The sequence below is a fragment of the Elephantulus edwardii genome, unplaced genomic scaffold (genome assembly GCF_000299155.1).
Source record: "Elephantulus edwardii isolate Elephantulus edwardi_28Jun2011 unplaced genomic scaffold, EleEdw1.0 scaffold00021, whole genome shotgun sequence".
NCBI classification, from domain to species: Eukaryota; Metazoa; Chordata; class Mammalia; order Macroscelidea; family Macroscelididae; genus Elephantulus; species Elephantulus edwardii.
The window spans coordinates 2,379,482-2,402,346 of NW_006399771.1; the positions used below are offsets into that span (position 1 = coordinate 2,379,482).

The window sequence follows — 22,865 nt, forward strand, 5'->3', positions numbered from 1 at the left end:
CTGCGTGACCAATAAGAACTTCGGATATGGCTGCTGGGCCACAGCACTAGTCAATAGCGTTTGGCAGGGCAGGCTACCGCCTTTCGACTTCCTGCACTTCCGGTGTACGTACACCGCCTCTTGAGCGCTTATCTTAATGGCGGGTGGTGGCCGCTGAGCGGGTCGCAGTTAACTGCTGCTCGCACGGGGAAGCTTTTTCCTGTCTCCCACTTTCTTCTTGCCGCCAGTGGCCAAGCTCGCCAACATGTCGGTGGTGCCGCCCAATCGCTCGCAGACCGGTTGGCCCCGGGGCGTCAACCAATTCGGCAACAAGTACATCCAGCAAACTAAGCCCCTCACCCTGGAGCGCACCATCAACCTGTAAGTGCGGCCCGCCTCCGCGCGCGGCCTTCGCTGGCATCCGCATCCCCATAAGCACCCGTAAGGACTCCCATCCTCTTCCGGCGCGCCCCCGGCAAGTGGGCTGGCTGCTTTCTCCGTCCGCGCCTGCCTCCCGCCTTTAGGTGTTTGCGCCTCTCTGGTTATTGCAAACCCCCAGCTTGTCCTCTAACTCCAGGTGGAGGACATTTCCGCCCCCCCCCCATCTCATTTATTGCAATGTCTGTTTGAATTAAAAATAAACCAAAACCAAACAACTCACAGTTGGTGAACTGAAATTTCCTTTCAACTCATTCTTTTCCTGCTTCCCACCCTAGAGGTAGCGGATTTTGAAATCTAGTATTCATCTTTGTGGTTCAATGCTTACCGTTTCACATCACGTATATGCCATGGTTTTGCGTGCTTTTATTTAATGTGAACGATACATTGTAATATTATTTGGGCAGCATTCATTCGTCTCTGATATATTTTCGGGATGTAATCGTAGTATACGTAACACTCAACTGTTGTCGGGTTGATTCTGACCCAGGACCATCTTCCTTAAGGCTTCCGGGATTTAAGTCGTCTCGGGAGGACATTGCACATTTTTGTCCGAAGACGGGCTGGAAGATTTGAACCACTGACCATTTTGGTGTGCAGTTCAATACTTTATGCATTTTTGTGTTATTAGGTGCCATAGCGTCCAGTACAACTCATAGCGAATATTAGAATGTTCGATCTGAAACCGATCCTGGGTCATCCTCATCATCTCTGCCACTCTAGAGCTCATTGTCGACTACATATATCCAGGTTTTGCTTTTTTAACAGGTATATACTGTTTTTTATTAAGCGTTGTTGTTGTCATGTGCCTTAGAGTCTGAACTGACCCATAGCTGACCCTGCAACGGGTTTTCAGAGGCATTAACTTGCACAGGAGGAGATTGCCCATCCTTCTCCAGCAGAGCAGCTGATGGATTGTAGCCTGGTGCCTTTGGGATTGCAGTGTGGCTTCGTACCAGCAGTAGGCTACCAGTGCTCCTGTTATTAAGAGTAGGGCACATTTAATTAATCTGGTCATGATTCACGTTTCCTGTACATTCAGCTGAGCCTTTTCAGCAGGGATAACCTCCAGGTTCTCAGGAGACTCCAGTAGAACAGGTACTATCACGATTGGGGTTTCAGACTTTGGAGGGGACTAACAAGCTTATTGTCTCAGGACTGCTTTTTTTATTTTCAACATCTTTCTGATTAAGCATTTCAAGCTATTGCGTTTCCTAGTCATCCTCAAACACAGGTAATTTTCATTTGAGATGTATTTTATTAAAGAAATTGCCTCTGATTTTGTTTTTATTATTATTATTTTGGAGAGTTTGTTGTCTTGATAGTGTGTTACTGACTCATGGTCAGTCTTCCCAGGGTGCAAGGATTTACTGATACTCGTGTTTTGGTAAGAATTTAGATTTTTTCTGTTTTATATTAAAATAATTTGTTGCTACATTAGGGTGATGAGTTGATAGATTTATAATTTTCCTCATATGACATAGCTCTGGTGGCATAATCTGTAGGAAGTTGTGCTGCTAACCCAATTCTTTGTTTTTTTATTTTCTTTTATTATTTTGTGTGTGTGTGTGTACCGTCAAATCAGATCTGACTGGCACAGGAGGAGATTGTTCCTCCTCCAGCAGAGCATCTGGTGGATTTGAACCGTGCATCTCGGGGATTGCAATACACCTTCTTGCCACTAGGCCACCAGAGCTCGCTAACCCAATTCTAAACCCCTCTGGCGCTTGGAATCCAACAGTGACTTCTCAGGAGAAAGTTGGGCAATCTCCACCCATGAGATTTGCCCCCTCCCAAAAAAAACTGCTGGAGGGGCAGCTGTGAGTCTATTCAGATTAGACAACAATGATTTTTTTTAAAATAAATGCAATGCTAATATGTGTCTACTTACTTCATGTGAATATGCAGTCTACTCGATTTAAAAGAAGCCACTTCGCCCAGTGTGTTTTCTTTTAAGTAAATGGTGCCTCAACACCTCTGTTACTCCACAGACTGTCCACAGTGTTGGATATGTCAGGAGTAATATGTGGGCTCTGCTTTTGGAAGCTCAGAGTGTGGTGGGCATTATGTGTGTGTGTGTGTGTGTGTGTGTGTGTGTGTGTATGTATATATGTATATACGTATATGTGACTGGCTGGCACTTAGAACTGCACAGCTGAAATTTTTTGACATGTTTTTTACATCTCCTAACTGGGAATTGGCTCTTGCAGGCGAGATGTTATGGTTATCATTAGTTTTTTTTAACCTCGGTAGTGTTAATTTTCACTCACTGCCTTTAAGTCAGAACCAGGTCATAGAGTTTCTATTGAGTTTCTTACACTGGAGGAGATTGTCCATCTTTCTTCTCCAGAGTCACAGGTGGATTCAGTGGCTGGAGAGGCCTGCGTTAGCAACACAACTCCCTACAGACTTCTCCACCAGAGCTCCCTAAATGGTCATCTGTATGAAGATTTTTTTCTTTGTAACATAATAATGTATGGCAGCTCTTGGTGTTGCTGATACCAATAATGCTAACTTCAACGCTGGATCTTCTAGAGAAGTTCTTATATTTTCTCATCACTTACTGACATAGTTTCTAAAGACCAAGTTGGGTAAAAATCTGTATTAGACATAAATTATGTAATCTAAGCCTAACCAAAAAGAATTGGTAAACACGGAACCATTTCAAAAAACAACATACGATCAAGAACCAATAGTAATGAAGAAGTTCAAGCTGCACTGAAGCATTGGCAAAAAATAAGGCCTCCGGAATTGATGGGATACCGGTTGACATTTTTTTTTCCGGTTGACATGTTTTCAACAGACAGATGCAGACCTGAATGTGCTCACTAGTCCAGGCTGAGAAATTTAAGATTAAGATTAATTAAGATTTCTGCCTGGCCAACTGACTGTATGGGATCCGTATTTGTTCCCATTCCCAAGAAATGTGATGCAACAAAATGTGGAAATTATCGAATGATATAATTAATAACACATGCAAGTAAAATCTTACTGAAGGTTGTTAAAAAAGTATTGGAGGGGAGTACATGGAAAGAAATTCGAGCTGGATTCAGAAGAGGCTGTGGGACAGGGGATATCACCACTGATATCAGAAGGATCTTGGATGAAAGTAGCACCAAAAAGGCGTTTACTTGTGTTGTACTGATTATTTGATAAAATATTTGAGTATGTGGATCATAGTAAATTGTGGCAAACATTGGGAAGAACAGGAATCTTTGGATACTGAACTGTGTTCCTGTGAAACCTGTATATCGAACAAGAAGCTATTTTCCTACAACAATGAATGGATGGAAATCCAAAATCTCTGTAAATGTTCATTAAAATTAATAATTTTTTTTTAAAAAACCCTATTTTCCAAACAGAACAAACAGGGCATCATTTAAAATCAGGGAAAGTGTGCATCAAAGTTGGATTCTTTCTCCATATCTATTAAATCTGTATTCTAAGCAAATAATTTGAGATACTGACTGAACTCTATGAAAAAGAATGTGGCATTAGGAAGACTGTCACCACCTTATACAGATGATACAACCTTACTTTGTGAAAGCAAAGAGGATTTGAAACAGTGGTTCCAGGCGGTCAAAGATAGATGTTAGGTACCATGTAGTTGAGTATGACTTACAGCAGCTCTATGAACACACCTTAAGCCTGTCCTATCCTGTGCCATCCTCCTCATCTCTGATATACTTGAACCCATTGCTGTAGTTGCTGTCCAGTCTATCTCATTAGAGATCTTCATCCCTTTAGTTGACCTGCCACCTTTCCAAGCATGATAACCCTTTCCGAGGAATAGCAGTGTGTCCAAAATATGAGAGGGGAAGCTTTGCCATCTTTACCTCCAAGGAGCACTCTGGCTGCACCTACTCTAAGACCTATTGGTTCTTGTAATAGTCCATAGGATATTCAGTACTCTTCTTCAATACCCCAACACAAAGGCTTTAGTTGTTCTTTCATCCTTATTTTTTGTCTAGCTCTCAGATCATGGCCTGAATCAGACACACTTTAGTCTTCAAACTGACATTGTTCAGTATTTTGGAGAGGTCTCTAACAGTGGACTTTCCCAAAGCTATATGTCTCCTTATCTCCTGATTACTGGTACCAAGGGTGTTGTTTGCGGATCCAAGTAAGATAAAGTTGTTGACAGTTTCAGTATACTCTCTCCATCTATCATGATACTGCATATTTTCTATTGGTAAGGACCTTTGCTTTCTTGATGTTGAGGCGGAATCTATGTTGAAGGCTGTAGTTTTTGATCTTCTGCAGTAAGCGCTTCAGGTTCTCCTCATTTTCATCAAGCAAGGTCTTGTCATCTCTATAAAGCAGTTTGTTGTAGTCTGCTGGGTGGCACCTAACAGCAACAGCTCTTCCTGACAGAGGGCCCTGGGGAGGTACTCTGTAGGGAGTTAGACTGCTTACTCAAAGCTCACTCCCAGTGGTTCAAATCCTCCTGCAGTTTTGAGGAAATACCACAATTTGCTCCCATGTATCTTACAGCTTTGGAGACCTGATAGAAGGTCACCTTTGAGTTGGTACCCACTCACCCAGGAAGTAGTCAGTTGGATGCCTCCTGATAACATGCCCAAAGCATGTGAGATAGTTTTATCATTCTTTAAAAAGCACCTGGGTTGTACTTATTCCAAAATAGACCTTTTGCTCTTTTTTTTATACGATGGGAATATTCAGTACTCTTCACCAACACCAGAAATCAAAGGCATCAATTCTTCATTGGTCTTCTTTATTGTACAACTTTCATATCCATATGAAGCAGTTGAAAATATCATAGCATGGATCAGGAACTTTGAAGAGATCCTTGATAATAGATTTACCCAATATAGCACGTCTTTGGATTCCTTTAGTGCTGCTACTATGGGTGTTGACACTGGATCCAAGTAAAATGAAATTATTGACAACCTCAGTCTTTTCTCCGTTTATCATGATACTGCCTATTGATCCATTGTGAGAATTTTTAATTACTATTGTTGAGGTAAAATCAATATTGATGCTCTGTAGTAAGCGTTTCATGTCTTCACTTTCTGTAACCAAGGTTGTGTCACCTGCAAATGTAGCTTATTGCCTCCTCCTCCAATCCTGATGCTGCATTCTTCTTCGTGTAATTCTACTTGGATTATTTGCTGGTGTACAGGTTGAGTAGACATAGGGGAAATATATGACCCTCATACCTTTGCTGATTTTAAACCATGCAGCATCCTCTTTTTTCTTTAAAACTCTGAATACTAAGTGTTACGCATGATAAAATGAAAATGTAAATTTAAGATTTCAGACTTTTAAAGGAAACATTTGAATTTTGCTACCCATTGCTATAGAGTCAATTCAGTCCATAGTGACCTACCATTCGGTTTCCAATGCTGTACATCTTAATGATAGGAGATGCCCATCTTTCTCCTGAAGATTGGTGGATCCAGACTGCTTACCATTGGTTAGCACCCTCTCATGTTATGCACTATTGTATCAGAGCTCCTTTGCCTGTATTTTGAATTCTTAGGAAAGTAAGAATAGAGGAAGAGGTAGACAAAAGATAGTGGAAAGGAGATGAGAAGAGTAAAAGTATTGGAAGAATAAATGCTAAAAGCTAAAATTGGCTTCTCTGTAGATGTACAGTGAAAAAAAAATTCTTGAAAAGTTGATTTGAACATGAAAGAGTTGTGGAGCCAGAAAAATCTGACTGGAAGAAATAAATCACTGGAGAGATACTGATGGGAAATGGTGCCTCATCCCATAGAGAGAAAGAGATTGACTATTTGTACCCTTAGTTAATAAGATTTCTGATTAGATGAGTCATTATAAGATATAAGTTATTATGGATAATGCTAGCTCCAAGCTTGTATACCAGCTACAATCTAAAACCAGAGGATTACCAAGTAACCACATAGCCACTACTCTAAGCACTTAGGAACTATGAAGAAGCTGTTACCTGGGCTTGAAAGTTCAAATAGAGAGTAGCATCTTGATGTAGTGGAAGGTTAAGTCTTTAAGTGTGGTGAGCTGTATTCAAATCTCTGCTGTCTTTATTAACTAACTAACTCTGACACATCCTTTATCTCTGAGTACTGTGATCTCAGTTTTAATTGTAATCTGTGTATGTAATTGGTATCTGTCATGATAAAGACATTGTGCTCTTTTTAAATTGGATGTTTGTCTTTGGATCATAGATACCCTCTTACCAATTACACTTTTGGCACAAAAGAGCCCCTATATGAAAAGGACAGCTCTGTTGCAGCCAGATTTCAACGCATGAGGGAAGAATTTGATAAAATTGGAATGAGGAGAACTGTAGAAGGAGTTCTGATTGTACATGAACACCGCCTACCTCATGTGTTACTGCTTCAGCTGGGAACAACCTTCTTCAAATTGTAAGTTTTGGAAATTAGTAACTTTTAATAGAGTTATCATTTTATGTAGCTTTGAAATACAGTTTTAGCCCTTCGTAATTTCTTTCAGTAAATAGTGCTGTAGTGGAATTTTTAGAATTCTTTCCCCAGGGTATTGTTAATGTCTCACTGGAGGTCTGTGTGTTACCTGTGCTAATGATTGAGCTTTATAGAAGCCCCTTAGCCTACATTAGCCTAAACTTAATTTCTATTCTTCCTCATAGCATTACAAAGAATCATTGATACTGTTTCTATTTCAGGGTGAATAATATTTTTTTCTTCTTACAGTGGCTCTCATTTTTAGAGCTAATGCTACATTTTTTATCATTAAAGGTCATAAATCTCCCAGTTTTTATTTAGACCGTAAGTTCTTAGAAAGTGGTCCATTTCTCACGTCTCAAGAATGAGGCTGTTTGCCCTCTGGGAATATCTAGTCACTAGATTGGTTCCAGAGAAAAGAGATTGTGATATATATCCCAGTAGCCAGAAATTGGATTTCCTTCCCCATCTGCCTTACGTTAATGTGTATATTTTCTTGATTTAAAACTACGGTTTACTGATGAGTTGATTTAACAAATTCAGCTTTTTAGCATGCTCTTTTCATTGTTTGCCACATTTATTTATCTGATGACCTTATCATATGGAACCAAAATATGTTATCTGATACAGATGGCTATTATCTTTGTCCTATTACCCAAAATTGCGTTAATGGAAATTCTTAACCTTTATACAGACCTGGTGGTGAACTTAATCCAGGAGAAGATGAAGTTGAAGGACTAAAACGCTTAATGACAGAGGTATTTTTTCCTATTTAACCACTTTTGACAGTTTAAGTTTTGGCCACGTTTATGTCTTATGAAAAAGGCTGTCTATTTTGCTTGTTTCCTTTTAAATAAAGGAAACTTAAACTCAGGAGTATTATTAAAATGCTTATTTTTGCTAGTTGAACTCCTTAGTTGCCTTTTAAGCTTACTTTTTTCATTGAAAGGTTGATGAAGCAGTAATGGTTAATAAAACCTAACATTTTTTACATATTTTCTCTGTGTTAAAGGAGCTCTGATGATTTATTGGTATGGCATTGTGCTGCCAACCCTAAGGTGTGCGGTTTGAATTTATCAGCTGCTCTGCAGGAGAGAGATGGACGTTCTCTTCCCATGGGATTTTTCAATCTCTGAAAACCTGCTGGAAGGTCAGCTGTGAGTTAGTTCCAGTGTGATGGTAAACAACAGCAGGAACACTTGTGTATTAGGCACAGTTCTAAGTGCTTTAATTGCAGTTACTCTTTTAAATCTCTTAACCACCCCCAGAAAGTATTATTATTGTGTCGTTCTACAGCTGTGGAAACTGAGACCCAGAGGTAAATAGCTTGATGCTCTGTATCTGCTGTGTTGTGGCAGGCAGGCTTGTTCCAGAGTCGGCATCCTTAGAGCTCTGACAAGAGAAAGATGCCTCCTATGTATCTGTTTGCATTTTTTGCACATAACACTTTCTCCAAATTGCCCTACTTTTTATAAATCATCTAATGCTTGCCTGTGAAGACTTAGGACCAAATGAATAGTGGAGGGTGCTGAGATTTGTTGGGTGATTTATAATTTTCTAAAATGACATGCAGTTTTCTCTCTATAATTATAAAACTAGTACATAGTCAATGTAAAATCAGTGATACTCACTGGACGGCAGAAGGAAAACCACTGAAATCACCTATAATTTCTATCATTGTTGGTTTGTCTCTACGGTATATAAAAAACGTTTTAACTCTTGAATCTTAGGATGTGCTTGGATTTCCAGGTAACTATGGTAGATTGAAGCTACCTGCTTAGCTTTGCTTCCTCGCACTCACAGGTATGAGTGTATTTGGTAGAGTGAAAAAATGAGACAATAGTAGGAAAAAGACCTGGAGGCTAGAAAGCAGTTGTATTGTTATGAAGTAGTGGTTTTACTAAAAGGCCCCCCATGTTCAGTGGTTTGAATACACCAGCAACTTCAAAAGAAAATGATGGGCAGTAATTGCTTTGGAAACCAGATGGAGGGTAGCGATTAATTAGAAGGCAGATTCAGTGACATAAGAAGACAGACGGGCAAATTATGACTGGTTTAGCAGAAATCTCAGTCTATCTAAAGGGCAGTCCAGATTCTTCCACTACTGGACACTAGAAAGGCTGATGATTTGGAGATGCCAGGTACCTATGGAAGTGGGAGCGTGAATGGGCTTTAAAAACCCCTTTGGTTGGAAGTTTATATGAGATGTCTTTGGCACGTACATTAACTTTGCCCCTGTCTGAAGTCAGTCATGGCCTGGCATAGTCTCTGTATGTTGTTGTGTAACATCCAGTTGCAACTGACCTATAGATGAACCTCCAGAGAGTTTTCAGAGGCTTGTTAATCACATGGGAGGAGATTGTCCATGCTTCTCCCTTGGAGCAGCTGGTGAATTCAAACTGTGTACTTTGGAATTATAGCGCAGCTTCTTACCACAAGGCCACCAGAGCTCCCTTAATTTCTGTAGAGACTGAATGAAAAACATACTGAGCAAGAAAATAGTTTAGGGAGTGGAGACGAAAAGAGAAGGTGGTCTGGTGACCCTGAAGCAGGCGTTTAAATCCATTAGCTGCTCCTTGTGAGAAGGATGAGCAGTCTCTCCCTGTGTGATTTACAGCCTCTGAACACCTCCGGAGAGTCCAGTGTGAGTTGATTCTGACTTGATGGCAAGAGAGAGATGGATCATGGCTTCTACTAAGCTAACAGGATTTGACAGCTAGGTCAAATGCCTTTTGACTCATCTCATTACCAAGAGTTGGAACCAACCCCAGCTTATCCTCCCCTGTTTCTGAGGCTACAAAGGAGGAGATTGCCCAGCTTTCTCCTGGGAGCCACTAATGGATTTGTATTGCCAGAATTAACCTTTGCGTTAGCAGTGCAACTCTATAGACTGCACCACCAGAGACGGGCTTTGCTTTCGGAGAAAGCGATCAGTCCTAGAAAAAAATACACCCCTCTAATGCTGTACACGTGGGTCACAGTAAGGCATATGACTGCTGCATCCTTGATGACGAACAGATAACCAAGTGTAAGGCTTTTGGGGAAAACCTACTATAAAAAGAACAAGAACTCAGCAGAAACAAATTTCATCAGTTAATAAAACGGAATACTTTTGGAGCACTATGATGGGAACTAAGTGCCATTTAAATTAAAGACATTCTAAGAACAGAAAACTCATGGATATGAAGAAAATGTTAGAAATAAGAACATCAGTAGAAGAGTTGAAAGAATGAATCTATAAAGTCTACCAAAAAGTGCAACAGGTTAATTGATAAGTTGAGAAAAGATCAAATGAGTAGATAATGCTAGGAAAAGCACTATAAAGAGGATAGAGGAAAAGGAAGCATCATTTCAGCATTAATTTGATAAAGTTTTCTAAACCTGAAAGATGCGAATTTGCAGATTGAAAGACTGGCTTGTCTTCCACAGTGAATGTTAAAAGGTCCATGCCAATATGTAGCATCATGGAAATTGAGAGGAGTAACAAGAACAGAATCCTAAAATCTTCCAAGATGTTCAATGAGGGTCCATACTGGTTAAATAGAAACCATTTACAAAAAAAGGCATGATAGTAGTCTTGAGGGAAGGACATCTGACACACACCCCCCCCCCCACTAATCTCTCCAGGGAGAACAAGCAACATCATTAGTACAGAATTCAGATGAGGTCACATATGCTCCCACATTCTGCGTGGAACTCTGCAGATTCTCACACCAACTGCCCTTCCACAGCACTCACTACTCTTCTGGGCTTGATAATCTGTCGCACAGGTCAGACAGAGCTCCCTGACTATACTCATGGAGATGGGGTTTGTTAGGAAAGTACTACTACTACTTGCCATCACATTGGACATGACCTTTGCAGAGCCTCCAGTGGATTTTCAGAGGCTGTAAATTACATGGGAGGAGGTTGTTGTTCTTTCTCCCAAGGAACAGCTGGTGGATTTGAACCACCTGTCTTCGTGTTGGCAGTGTAACTCCTTACCCAGTAGGCCACCAGAGCTCCTTTATTTAAAAAGTTGTTTGATGCCATCCAGTCAACTATGACTCATAGCAACAGCTATGAACAGCTTGAACAGCATATCTGAACCTTCACTAATGCTCAAGCCCATTGTTAAAGTCGCTAAGTCAGTCCATCTTGTTGAAAGTGTTCCTCTCTCTCTCTGACCCTCCACCTTTCCCACCATGATGTGTTTTTCTAAGAACTGGCCCCTTCAAGCAGTATATCTGGAATATCTGAGATGAAGTTTGACCATTCTTGCTTCTTAAGGAGCACCCTGATTTGCACTTTTTTCAAGGTAGACTTGTTTGTTCATGTGTCCATAGGAAATTCAGTACTCTTTCTCCAGCACCACAACTCAAAGGCATCGATTCCTCTTCTTTCATCGTTGATCATTGTCCAATTTTTACATTCATAGGAAGCAGTTGGAAAGACCAGGGTTTGGATCAGGCACACCTTAGTCTTTAAATCGACATCCTTGCTCTTTTGTACTTGGGGAGGGCCTTCATAGCAGATTTCCCCAGTGTAACCTGTCTTTTGATTTAGGTAGAAGTATAATCCATACTAAAAGCTACAAATTCTTTGATCTTCTTCAGTAAGTTTTCAAAGTCATCTTTGCTTTCAGCAGGCAAAGTTGTATGATATGTATATCATATGCTAAAACATGTAATGATTCTTCCTCCAATCTTGATGCTGCAATCTTCTTAGAGCCCAACTACATGGATTATTTGCTCAGTATACAGATGACTAGGTATGGTGAAAGATTACAATCCTGATGCTCATTTTTCTTGATTTTAAGCCATGCCATATTTCCTTATGCTATATTTCCTTGTTCTGCTTATTTCTTGTGTGCACAAATTATTTGTGAAAATAATTAAGTGGTCTGGAATGCGCATTCTTCTCATTATTCTACCTAATATGTTGTGATCCACACAATCAAATGCCTTTGTATAGTCAATAGAGCAGAACATTTTTCTGACTCTCTGTGCTTTGAGCTAAAATGACATCAGCAGTGATGGCTCTCATTTCAAGACCTCATCTGGTTGACCGATTAGCTTTCTTCCTCATTTTCTTGGCATAGAGGTGTGAACATATCCAGGGCTGCATCTGTTTGGTAAACCACTTCTGTTGGTGGTATTCTGTCAATTTTCCGAGTCTTGTTTTCTGCCAGTGCCTTTAGAGCAGTTTGGACTTCTTTCTCCAGGACCTTTGCATTTTAATCATAGGCAGCTTCCTAAATGGTTGAACCCAATCTTTGTGGTTTGGCAACTCTCGTCTATGTGAAACATCTCTGTCTTCCTCATAGACTTTTTTGTGTTGCAAAGAAGATAAATTTTTCCCCCCATTTGAGAACTGCCAAACATGCTCTTTCCTTTGGTTTTGTAACTCTAGATTATATTTTGCTTTCTGTTTACCTCTCTCTCTCTTTTTTTTAAATGACCTCTTTGCTTTCTTCAAGTTTGATGTCACTTCACAACTCATGACTTTTTGGTCGTTAGTGTTCGTTGTACCAAATCTGTTCCCAAAGTGGTCTCTAAATTCAAGTGGGAAAGACGGTCATGGTCTTTCATGGACTGACTTTCATTTTACTCAGCTTCAGTTTGAACTTACATATGAATAGTTAATGGATTTAATGGTTTGTTTCAAAGTTGGCCCCTGATCTTGTGCTAATTAATGATACTAACAATTTTCTCAAATTTAGTTGATTGTATTCCTGTATATTCTATCAAGTGAACTGTGTTTATAGTCACTGTTTATATTTTTTAAGTGGTATTTATCCTAAGATCTCCAGCCTCAGGGAGCTCTGGTGGCAAGAAGCTGCACTGCAGTCCTGTAGGCCAGCATTTCGAATCCACCAGATGCTCTGATGGAGGAGGAGGGGCAGTCTCCTCTTGTGCCAGTTGGATCCAACTCGACGTTGCATGACAAGGGGCAGGGGGGAATCTCCAGCCTCATTTCTAGCACCAAGACCGTATTTTCCAACTATCACTCCTTTGTTTCCCCATTTTGCCTGCCAGTCTCTAATTGATTATTGATTAGGTGCTTGGCCTCTTTTAAACTGTAAAAGTTGGTAAAAACTCTCAGTAATTTTTGTGTTAAACAGGACTTTCTTGTGTGTGTGTGTGTGTGGGTATTATCCTATCACAACATTGTATTTCAGAATAGATTTTGGAGTTAAGGAACTCCATTCCAGACCAAAAAGATCAGGTAGATGATCGACCATTTTAGGAAGCTGCCTATGATTAAAATGCAGTGGTACTCGAGTAAGAAGTCCAATAATGTGACATTATTGTCTTCATTTAGTTCTTGGACATAGTAAACCATATAAATGTTTGACAAAAAATTACTAATACCAGTCAACTTCAGTTCACTAATGCATAGAATGTTGACCTTTCAGCATTCCATTTCATTTCTGACAGCTTGCAGTTTTACTAGATTCATGCTTCGTGCATTCCCAGTTCCATTTATTGATAGACATTTGCAGATACTTCTCCTCATTTGGAGTAGCATTGTATCAGCAATTGAAGGTCTTCATTGGCTGAAAGCTTTTATTTGGGTACTAAGTTAGCTTCTACTTTGAGGAGGCAACTCTTCCCCAGTTGTGTTTTAAGTGCCTTTGAACGTGACAGCCTCATCTTCTAATGCTGTGTAAGAAACTCTACTGCTGCTATTCATAAGATCTCAAGAACCCATTACTTCAGAAGTGGCTGACCAGTCCTGCTTCCTAGTCTGTCTCAGTTTAGAAGCTCTGCTGAAACCTGTCCAACGTGGGTGACCTTGTTGATAATTGCAGTATACTGGTGGCAATAGTTGCCATCATTATAAGTGACACAAAAGACTGCATGAAAAACTGACAGACAAGTCTCCATCTAGTTATGAGTCCCTTGATTGATTTTGACGGTGGCCTCATCAGTCCTTTGGTAATGATTAAAGGTTAGAGGTTTGAGTTGAGTACATTGGAGGCATCTCTGAAGAAGGATTTGGTGATCTGTTTCTGAAAAATCACTTGTTGACAACTCTCTGGAACACAGCCCTCCTCTGACACAAATGGATAATCACGTCTGGACAAAGAGAGCTGCCAAAGATATTTTCTTCGGTTGCAAAGGATATTTGTGTCTTTTATTTATACAGTTGTTAACTGGATTATCATTTCTTTTTGGCAGATACTAGGTCGTCAGGATGGAGTCCTGCAAGACTGGGTCATCGATGACTGCATTGGTAACTGGTGGAGACCAAATTTTGAACCACCTCAGGTCAGTGTTCACATGTTTGCTTGACATTTGGGAAAGCAGGAAAAACCTGATTTGGGATCCCTCTGTGGTTTAAAACAATTTGATTGGAAATTTCCTTTTCTTCCTCCTTCAGATGAAAAGTTTTCCCATTTTTGTAATGGAAAATTTCATATAAATTGTTAAGGGACAGTAGCTTCAACAGCCATTAGTTAGTCTGATTTGTCTTAGCAAGCCTTGTTCCCTGTTGCCACTCTCCCTCGCCCCTTACTTTTGGGATAAATTTTAGATAGCCTATTTAAATTGTAAATACTTCAGCCTGCATTTCTGAAAGATAATGATCTTCTTTAAAACATCCTGAATTGTTTTGACAAACCTTTATGAATTTCATTACTCTTCTTGTATGATGATGCTCCAGACGCAACATTACAACAGACTATTTTCCAAGAAAAGGATCGTTTTCTCTATCCTTGTCTTTGTTTTGTTTTTATTTAGTAGTATGATCGAAAATTGAATTTCTGGTGAGCTCTGGTGGCCAAGTGGCAAGAAGCTGCACTGCAATCCCAGAGGCACATATATGGTTTGAATCCACCAGATGCTCTGCTGGAGAAGGAGGGACAATCTCCTCCTGTACCAGTCAGATCTGATTTGATGGTACACACACACACACACAAAAATAATTTTTAAAAAATTACATTTCTGTGAAAGCAGGTTGGGAATAAATTTTCACTATTTGTCTTAATTGTTCTGGTGCTTATTACTTCAGAATTACTGTAATTGTTCTGGTGCTTACCACTTAAGAATTATTAATTTGGCCTTTTAAAAAAATTGTCATTTCCATTGGAAATAGTAAAGTGTGTGTCTATCCAAACATAGACAGGACAGTTACTCTAATTCGAAAAACTGGGGTTTTTGAACCTTTGGTCTAATGTGAAAATGCTCAGAAGAATTCAGGATGTTTTTCCAGGCAACTTCTTGAATATTCTCATTCATCTTCACTAGCTGGGATTGTTGTTGATGTTAAGTAACACTGAGTTGGAAACAACTCCTAGCTGACCCAGCAGCAGGTTTTCGGAGGCATTAAATCACATAGGAGGAGATTGCCCATCTCTTTTCCAAGGAGCAACTGGTGGATTCAAACTGTGTGCCTTTTGGTTGGCAGCTCAACTCTTCACCACTAAATGACCAGTAAAATGGCTGTGTGTTTATTTTGTAAACCTAGAGAATTGGTTTTACATAAAGTTTTCTTGACTGATTTTCAGAAGTGTATTGCCATGCCCTTCCTCCTAATCTGTCATGGTCTGGCAACTCTGCTGAAACCTGTCCATCATGATGTTGAACCTGTTGGTATTTGAAATCCTCGTAGCATAGTTTCCAGCATCACAGCAATATGCAAACTACTACAGGACCATAAACTGACAGCATAAACTGGTGGTATATACAAAAGCGAGACACTAAAAATGAGACATCTGAAAAATATTGATGCATTTGAATTGTATATTGAGTATATTCTGGACTACAAGAATGAACAGTTGAATTTTGGAGGAAGTGTGGCCAGAGGGCTCCTTGGAAGCAAGGCTGGGTGGGACTTTGCCTTACTTTGGATATGTTATCAGGAAAGACCAATGACAAGTGGGAATCATTCTTGTTAAAGTAGAAGATCAGTGAAAACAGACCTTCCCTGAGCTGAATTGGCACAACAGACACACCACTGGGCTTACGTATACCAGTAATTATGACGGTGCATGAGGACCTAGCAGTGTTTTAATCTGTTCTATGTAAGCTTGCAGGAGTTGGAACTGACTTGATTGCAGCAAGCAATAACAAAATTAATTATTTGTCAATGGGAAAGAAAAGAGCACATCAGCAACTTACTTGAGTCTTTGTAGAAAGTACAGTTAGCTTAAAAGGTCAAGGTCAAGATTGGAACTTGTGGCCTTTAAGATAAGTTGAAAACTGGGTTAATGCCATTCACTTTGGTGTCATTGGGGTTTGGGAACTTGGGGTGTATATTAATTGTAGGCTTCTTTCAGCTTGTGCTGCTAAAGCCCCTGCTTTCTGTTTATTTTCCTCTGTTGCTATCAGTGCCTGGTTCTCTTCATAGTAGAGGGTCCTAGGACAGTTACCTCAATTCATTAAACCCTGGAGATGACTGTGATTTGATTTAACTGAACTATTTGTTAAGTGCTCTTAGTTAATCTGATAGTACCATAAAGAAATACCACCAAGTGGCTTCGACAGAGATGTCCTTCCTCACAGTGAGGTTAGAAGTTAGATTTGCAGATGCCGTGTCCAGAGGAAGGCTTTCTTGCTGTGTTGTCTCTGAGAGAAGGCCTTGCTTTCCTTCTGGCTTCTGGCTCCTTGGGGATCTCCCATGTAGCTTGACATCTTTTTCACTATTTCTCCTCAACTCAATTGCTCAGTCACTTTTTATATCTCCTAAGAGTTAACTGAGTACACGCACACAAAAATAATAAAATTTAAAAAAAAAAAAAGTTAACTGAAGATACACCCTAAATTAATTCTGCCTCATTAATAAAGACAGCTCATTTCCAAAATAGATGATTACCACAGGCATAAACTCTCAGTGTGATCAGTCCTAATCAGCTCCTAACTGATTCTCCAGCAGGTTGTTTTGTTGTTGTTGTTGTTGTTGTTGTTGTTAGGTGCCTTTCAGTTGACTACCACTCATAGCAACCCTGTGAACAATAGTTCTGAACCCTGCCCTACCTTGAGCCATTTCACTGCCTCTGACACAACTACTCCTGTTACCACAATCACTGAGCTAGTCTCTAGGGTCTTCCTCTCCTGTGCTGAGCCCCCACCCACCCCCAAATCTTCCAAGCATAATGTCCTTCTCCTGGTTTGCTCACAAAGTTGGTATACATTGTGTTTTACACTATTCTTCATTCATATTGTGTTTTGTACAGTTATTCCCATGCATTATGTTTTACAGAATCAATCACCATTAGACCTTGCCCATCATTACCCAATCTTTTCAAGTCCCTGCCAGATCCTTCCCATTTCCTTTACCCCCTCCCACCACCCACCAATCAGTGCAGCCCTGTAATTCGCCCCTACCTATCCTAACTCCTCTGCTCCCTCCCCTTCCCCCTTTGGGTCCCCATACATGTTTTAGTAGTTACCCTATTTTTATAATAATGGTCTAATGCAGTATTTGTCCTCATGTGGCTGAGTTAGTTCACTCAGCATAATGCACTCCAGTCTTTCCCATGTTATGTAGTAGTTTTCAAAATCGTTGTTTCTGAGTGCTAGCTACATAGTATTCCCTTGTGTGGCTGTACCACAATTTATCAATCCATTCAGTTCTAATTGAACATTTGGGCTGTTTCCATGTTCTTGTGATAGTGAATAACGCTTAAAGCATATATTTCTTAACCCGTATCAGCTACTAGGCCTTGGAAAGGGAAGAATATAGGGAGCAGTTTATACCTTACTGGTCAATAACCGTGCAAAGAAAAAGAATACGAGGATATGTGTTAAAATTATGTCAAGAATTTAAGGAGATGGATCTCAAAAAGTAAAATTTGATCCTTAATCTCTACAATGGCAGACATTGTTAAACAGAAATGTAGGGATGCAGGGAGTGATGGGTTTGGACAGGCAAAAATACCCACTACTATACAACAAAAAATGGCTGGAATGGTGGGTTTGGGAAACTACAAATAACTCTTACTTGTTATTTTAGTACCCATATATTCCTGCACACATCACAAAACCTAAGGAACATAAGAAGTTGTTTCTGGTTCAACTTCAAGAGAAAGGTAAGTTCATTTTCTTAAGACAGCCATCTAAAGACTTCTGTAGAATGGTTTCATGGCTGTATTTGTGTTTTCTACAAATTCCTTGAAATTTTGGATTTATTATAAAATGAAAAATAAAACTAGCAGAAAGTTCTAGTTTTTCCTCTTAGCTGTGCCAGTTGTGCTGCAGAGAGAAAAAAAAATAATTTAACTGGACCTAAAATACTAAATCATAGTCAAATTTTAAGATAATTGTATAGCTGCTAGATAATTGTATAGCTGTTTTACAAAAAGTATTGTGACTATTGAGTGGCAGATTATTTAAAATTTTGAGAGACAAATGAATTGACTTTAAAAATTGTTAATACTACCTTTAGAACTGCTGTGAGTTTTAAGAATTCTTAACAATAGTCTTAAACTGAGATCCAAAATAAATTATAAACCCAAAGCTCTGCCCTGACCTGCTTTCTCCCCGTGCTTATAAAGGTACTCATGGTTTTATAAATAAAAAGGATCTATTTAGACAATCACTTTGTTTCATGAAGTCATCTATATGACTGTGAACAAAACATATAAATAAGAATGATCATTTTCGGTGGGTACAGTGCACCCTGGCCCCACCCATCTGTGTACCTGCTTCCAGCTGGAACTGAATTGGAGGCAAGTGGACTCTATGTTAGCTGAGGACTGAGCCTTGCCAGAAATGGACAGCTGAAGTCCTTGTGATGATTACCCTGTAGTTTTCCTGCTTGTCTGTGAAAATCCCCCAGCATGGATCCCTCCTCACGAGTTGGGATTTAACCTCCGAGGAGGCAAGGCATCCCAGCTAGGCATCTTCATCTCCAAGGTGATTCATGGTATACATCAAGCAGGACTTCTGGAAGGGGACCAAGTCCTCAAAATGAATGATGTGCATGTCCAAGATTCTGAACATAACCAGTGTTGTCGAGATCCTGAAGACAGCCCGTGAAATCGGCATGCAAATCTGCTTTTCCCCTACATTTATCACTAGAAGGAGAAGACACATTAGAGTGTTGCAGCCCACAGCCTTCCATGTAAAATCTACCTGGGCAAGCTGCTTAGATCTCAAGGAAGCTAATTAGGAAATTCTTTTCAGCCTTTTCCAGCACAGTAGAGGGAGGCGTAAAGGAGACAGGCTCTGAATTAAGCCAGCTGGCCAGATGCATTCCTCAGACTGCTATACTTTGAGTTAACCTAGTTTCCCGGTGAGCTCCAGTCTGTGAAAGGAAGGGAATGGTTTGATACAACCAACATGTAAGAACCCTGCTAAAAAACAGAAAAAAGACACCTATTATTGAATACCATTAGCTGAACACTTAGACATAAGCCAGATTTTTTTAAGAGTGCATGAATTAGTTTGGAAAGAATCCTTGAGGTCTTCCATCTCATCTGACTGGCCATCTTACCCCTCATACTATCAGCGGTCTCGTGCACTCCAGACTGCAGTGGGATCCTGTTTTCTTCCTTGCCTCTTACACTGTCCAAAAAGGAGGGAAATATAATGCTGAGGGGAGGAAAAAAAATATCCTTTAGAAGTTACTTGGAAACATGTTTTCCTCAAATAAAAAATTACTAATTTTAAAATAGAGGCAACGTTTAAAAGATTTTAATAGAAAAATAATGCTCTTTTGTTTATTTTAGCCTTGTTTGCTGTTCCTAAAAATTACAAGCTGGTAGCTGCACCGTTGTTTGAATTGTATGACAATGCACCAGGATATGGACCCATCATTTCTAGTCTCCCTCAGCTCTTGAGCAGGTATGAAATCCTGAGTATTTTGTGATATAATCATATAAACTCTTGGATTTGAAATACTCTGAGCACCTTGAGAAGACAGAGTATCAATTTTGATCTTTAAAGAAATAATATGTGAATCTGTAGGTCAAGAGCAACCATAGATTCAATTCCTGTATGAACGACTGAGTAAAGTGTCCCCACCCCACAGGGTCTTAAGTTGCTGCTTGATATTCTCTTAATATATAACGGCTCTCCTTAAAATCTGCTAATTCTTTGCATTTAAGTTTGGAGTCTTTAGCAAAAAAGATGAAATGGTGAAAAATAGTCAGCCGTGTGAGATGGGAGGGGGAAATGGCTGTCTTTGTAAAATGTGGAGAACTGAATATTTTTGTTGAGTGGTCTGTTACGTTGGGTTTTCCTTTTTACAACTACTGTGTTTGGGCCCAGATTACTGTGTGTAGCGTTAAGTGTTGGGTTTTATGATGATTTTGTGGATTTTAGGCAGATGGATAGTGTGAATGAGAGGAAGCTCTGGTGGCCTAGTGGTAAGAAACTTTACTGCAATCCTAAAGGCACAAGGTTCAGATCCACCAGATGCTCTGAGGGAGAAGGATGGGCAGTCTCTTCCCATGTGATTAACTGCTTCTGAAAACTCATTAGAGGATCAGGTTTGGATCGATTCCAACTCGGGTACAAAACAAGAAGAGAGGTTGAGAAGTTTTTGGTTCAAAGAATCAAATAGGACTCATAAAGTAACTTGGTTAAAAACGTAAGTTCCACAGTTAGTGCCTGGATTTGAATTCTAAGAGCTTTATGACACTGTAGCCTTAAGCAAACTGTTATACCTATTTTCCTGTTTCTTTATGGGTAAAATGGTTATGAGTGTCCACTTGATTGGATTATGAAGAATAAGTGGTATGACATACAAGGTCCTCAGAACAGCACCAAAAATCAGTCAAGTGCCCAATAATGAACTAGTTTAAAACAATTCCACCTGCCTAGAGCAAAAAAGAATGAAGAAGATGAAAGATACTTAGAAATACTAGTATTTAAAGGACCATTAATCTTCAAAGCAGGATTAATTGACCACCGGCACTTAAACCTCCACTCCCAAGACCAGAAAAACTGGATAGTGGTGCCTGGCAGCCACTACTCACTTCTTAAAGGGAGCACAGTGGAGAGTACTTGTCAGAATGGAAGAAAAACTGGAACAAAACTCAAATCAGTTAAGTGACCAGGCTTGCTGGGCTAGTAGAGATTGGTGAAGCCCAGAGACCTAGGCCTAATTAAGCCCTTAGTAATCATTTTGTGCCTGGAACTAAACTCATGTGGCTTAACTTTCAACCAAATAATAGGCTTATAGGTGAACAGTAACACCAGGAAGGTACTTACTTACTCATGAGAAAAACCAGTCATGTAAGATTTAAAGATCAGTTTTGCCCAAGGAGAATCCTCACTCAGAAGACAGGAAGGGATAGGGTTGGATGATGAATGAAAATCATAGCGAAGAAGTGGAGCAAGTGCTGTTCCATGTGGCTACTGTAAGTAATGTCATTAAAATGGGAATGATTGAATGGAAATTAATTTGCTCTGTAAATGCTCATTCAAAGCACAATAAAAAGCTTGTAAGAAAATGAGCATTGAGACCAGTGTGGCAACTCTTTGCTGTCGAGTCAGAACCAACTCTGCCGACCCTCCAGTGGGTGTTTAGACCCTCTAGTGGGTTTTTAGAGGCTGTAAATCACAAGGTAGGATGCTTGCCATATTTCTGCCAAGGGGCACCTGGTGGATTTGAACTACTTGCCGTTGGGTTGGCGGCACAACTCCTTACCCACTGGTTGTTGTTTGTTGTGAAGTGCCGTCGAGTTGTAGGCGACTCACAGCGACCCTATGAACAAAAGACCTGAACGCTTGTATAACATTCATCCTTTCTCCAGGTTCATAGGGTTTCCGGAGGCAAAGTATTAGTAAATAATTGCTTGTTTAAGGGAAGAGGACCAGGTGCAGTTTATTTTGGCATTCTGTGAAAGCTTTTTGGTTATAAAATTAGTCTTTTTACACTTTTATCTGTTGTACCTCTGCTATAGCCTGCTGATGTTGAAGTATGGGATTAAAAAAAAAGAACCATACTATTATTTAATAATTTAAGTGACAAGTGCAGGGAACTGTGCTGAGTGGTGAGAACACAGTTGTTTTTGTTATGTTGATGGAGTCATCTTCGACTTACAACGACCCTGTCTGTGTACAGCAGCTCTGAAGCCTGTCCTGTCCTGAGCTAATGTGACTCCGACACAACTACCCCCATCGCTCCAGTTACTGTATCAATCCATCTCATCTGGGTCTTCCTCTCATATGCTGTCCCTCCATCCTTCCAAGCATGTTATCCTTCTCCAAGGACTAGTTCCTCCTGGCCACATGTCCAAAGTATATGAGACAGAGCTTCAAAATCCTAGCCTCCAAGGAGAAAAAGTAGTATATGAAAAATCTTTCCCCTTATTTAAAGTGATTTCTTAGTAGATAATCAATGATTTATTTTAAGTATTCACTAGTATTTAATGCATAAGATACAATGAGTGAGAGGAGGTTGGTGTTGAAATGCCAAAAATGTCAAGAAAGAATACAGACATCCAAATAAATGTCCTTATTATCTAGATAGATAATACTGGTTTTAATACGGAATATTGGTTTTTTGTTTTAAATTCAGGTTCAATTTTATATACAACTGAATTCTGCGCGCTGGCGAAGTAAAAGAAGCCGTCTCTGTGAGCACAGCTATCAACAGTGTAGAATAAGAAAAATGGTCATGGTCGACAAGGATTGTTTTCCTCTTTCCTGACCCCTCAATGCTCCCTAATTTCCATTATTTGAATAGTAAAGTTAATATGAGTAACTAGATAGTGCTGTAAACACATGTGATAATGTTTAATTTCCTTTTGGTTCTATTCATACTTTTTTGTACAACATTAAACAAGTGGACTTCTATTTGTATTTTTAACTTCACATTAAACTTTTAAAATTCTTACAAGTGAGGTTTGTTATTTCATTTCCCTTATCCCACCCCAGGCTGGTGAATATCAAGGAAAGGGTGGCAGATTTCAGTCAAATTTGTTGGATACATTCTTGGGGGGGTTGGGGGTGGAGATCATACTCTGAGGCTGCTTTAAAGATCTTTGTCATGAGGATTTTAACATTACTTTTGAGACCTGCTTTTCTTGATTGAGTTCAGAATGCAACTTTCCTTTCCAAAGTTTTCACCCTCATCAGTTGTTTT

At 39.7% G+C, this 22,865-nt stretch overlaps 1 protein-coding gene across 1 annotated transcript; it reads left to right on the forward strand.

Moving 5' to 3' along the window:
- Window positions 1-244: 244 nt before the first annotated feature.
- Window positions 245-22,386, forward strand: NUDT21 (nudix (nucleoside diphosphate linked moiety X)-type motif 21). The gene is made up of 7 exons (XM_006882513.1): window positions 245-360; window positions 6,588-6,788; window positions 7,540-7,603; window positions 14,009-14,098; window positions 17,784-17,859; window positions 19,501-19,615; window positions 22,299-22,386. The coding sequence occupies exons 1-7, from the start codon at window positions 245-247 to the stop codon at window positions 22,318-22,320; spliced, it is 684 nt and encodes a 227-aa protein (XP_006882575.1). The 3' UTR covers window positions 22,321-22,386.
- Window positions 22,387-22,865: the final 479 nt, after the last annotated feature.